The 2,167-nt window shown below is 41.0% G+C and overlaps 1 protein-coding gene across 4 annotated transcripts in view; it reads right to left on the bottom strand.

Annotated features, from left to right (window-relative positions):
• The window catches only part of LOC102605987 (protease Do-like 2, chloroplastic), a 19,618-nt gene that overhangs the window by 7,788 nt on the left and 9,663 nt on the right, over positions 1 to 2,167 (bottom strand). For all 4 annotated transcript variants that reach the window (XR_001474075.1, XM_006352742.2, XM_006352741.2 and 1 more), the window contains exon 8: positions 635 to 712. Coding sequence is in view for 3 of the 4 variants with exons in the window: in XM_006352742.2 (XP_006352804.1) it covers positions 635 to 712 (78 nt within the window). In the remaining variant the exon portion in view is untranslated. The remainder of the gene's footprint in view (positions 1 to 634; positions 713 to 2,167) is intronic.

Here is a 2,167-nt window from a genome sequence, read left to right as displayed (position 1 = left end):
TAGAGCATATATACCCTTTATACTAACGGACATACACGTGTCATAATCTTATCCACCGATCCGACATTTATCGACGGATAAGATTGTGCCACATGTCCCTATTTAGTCTTCCGTTAGAGTGAAGGACATATATGCTCTAGTTTTTGGACAGCAGGGGCACCAATGTCCCAAAAGTATGACGGAGGGTATCTGCATACTATTTACGATAGTTCAGGGATATATTTGTCCTTTTTCCCCCTGATTAATAGTGGATAAACCCCCTTTAAGTATAGGTTCCTGTTTTTGGCAAGAGAATCTACAAAATTAGACATTATAACTGTAAACAGTTCATGCATTGGCCAAGGTTGTGACTATCGTGCATGATAAGCAAGTTTCTTTTCCTAACACTATCCATTTATTAATCTAAGTTGTAGCAATCAATACCCTTTGATATTGAATAGATCATGACATGATGAGAACAATACCATTCATCAGTAAACGAGAACAAGAAGTTATAGTATACCTAGGAAAAGACAAAGGACCGCATTGGTCAAAGAGCACTATCTAAATTCTTAAGGTAGGTAAAAACATCTACAGGTCTGTCATTTTCAGCTAAGGAATAAACTAATACTATGAGAGGTGAACATAAACAAACCTCAATTCTTGACACCACCCCCTTTGTCACAGAGATTGTATCTCCTCCAAGTGGATAGCCAACCACAGTTACAGCATCCTGCAAAAGGAAAAGGACCAGCTTAATATATAAGCTATATGTGTTTCATCAGATTTGGCAAGAGATAAGGGTTCTTTAATATGTCATGGTCATGGAAAATAGAAATTACGCCAGCAACACAAAATATGTAGTAACAGAGGTTCTACAAACATCAAATGACAAACAAAAAGGTAACAAGATTATGTTATAGTGATCATAAGTCCAAAATTGGCTCTTCCCCAAATTTCTTTCGAAGATTTTTATTGAAAATCAGTGACGGCGGCAAAGACAGCAGCATTTGAACGCTTGATCGACTACGGAAGCCATTGGCGGGGCAGTATAGGGATAGGAAAAAGGACTTGCATTTGGTGTTCATTGACCTAGAAAAAACTTACAATTAGTTCTGACAGAGGTTCTACGAGGATGTTTGGAACCAGAGGTGTTCCAATCATGTACATTAGAGATATTAAGGACATGTATGATGGAGCTAAGATCCGGATGAGGGCAGTGAGAGGAGAATCCAGTCACATTCCAGTTGTGATGGGGTTGCATCAGGGATCGACTCTTAGCCCGTTTTTATTAGCTTTGGTGATGGATTTTCTGATGCAACACATTCAAGGGCATGTGTCTTGGTGCATGTTATTTGTCAATGATATTGTATTGATTGACGAGACGCGTAGCTGGATTAACGACAAGATGGGGGTGTGGAGACAGACCCTAGAATCTAAGGGGTCGTTTGGTTGGGAACAGGTTATCCTAGGATTAGTTATCCAGGGATAACTTATCCCATCACTATGGTATAAATGGTGGGATAAGTTATTGATATACCGTGAGTTTACGGTATTTCTAATATGTTTCACTTACTAGTTGTGTGTGTCTAAGGCCTTTTTATATTGGTTTTGATGTGTTTTTACCATGTTTTGCAGGAAAGACGTTCAGGTGCGGATGTGTAGAGACAGCTGAAGGAATTGCAAAAAAAGGGCATCCACGGAGGTGATCTACGGACCGTAGATCCATCCACGGTCCGTAGGTTATGACCGTAGATCAGCAGGCATGATAGTGAGGATAAATCAGGGAAATCTGACCAAGTGTGGAACCACGACGCCCATTGACGGTCCGTAGACTGATCTACGGACCGTACTGTTGATCCGTAGAGTGATACTGCGAGGGTTCCAGTACCTGATTTTTGAAGATTCTAAGTATGGAGCTACGGAGGGGATTGACGGACCGTAGGTCGATCTACGGTCCGTGTTGCTGGTCCGTCGTTTGCTTCAGAGAAGCTGAGTTTTGGATGTCTAAATATTTTCTAAGTCCCGAGTGACGGAAGGGACTTACGGACCGTAGATCCATCGACGGTCCGTAAGTCAGTCTCGTGGATCGAAGACGCGTACCTGAACAAAACTTTCCTTAATTTGTTTCCCTTTTTATTTAGGAGTTGTTTTCTATAAATAGGGCATGTAAACCTCATTTTTGGGG

This window comes from Solanum tuberosum, unplaced genomic scaffold (assembly GCF_000226075.1).
Source record: "Solanum tuberosum cultivar DM 1-3 516 R44 unplaced genomic scaffold, SolTub_3.0 scf00150, whole genome shotgun sequence".
Lineage (NCBI taxonomy): Eukaryota > Viridiplantae > Streptophyta > Magnoliopsida > Solanales > Solanaceae > Solanum > Solanum tuberosum.
Note: the sequence above shows the minus strand (reverse complement) of the source record. Positions and strands in the feature narration are given on the sequence as shown.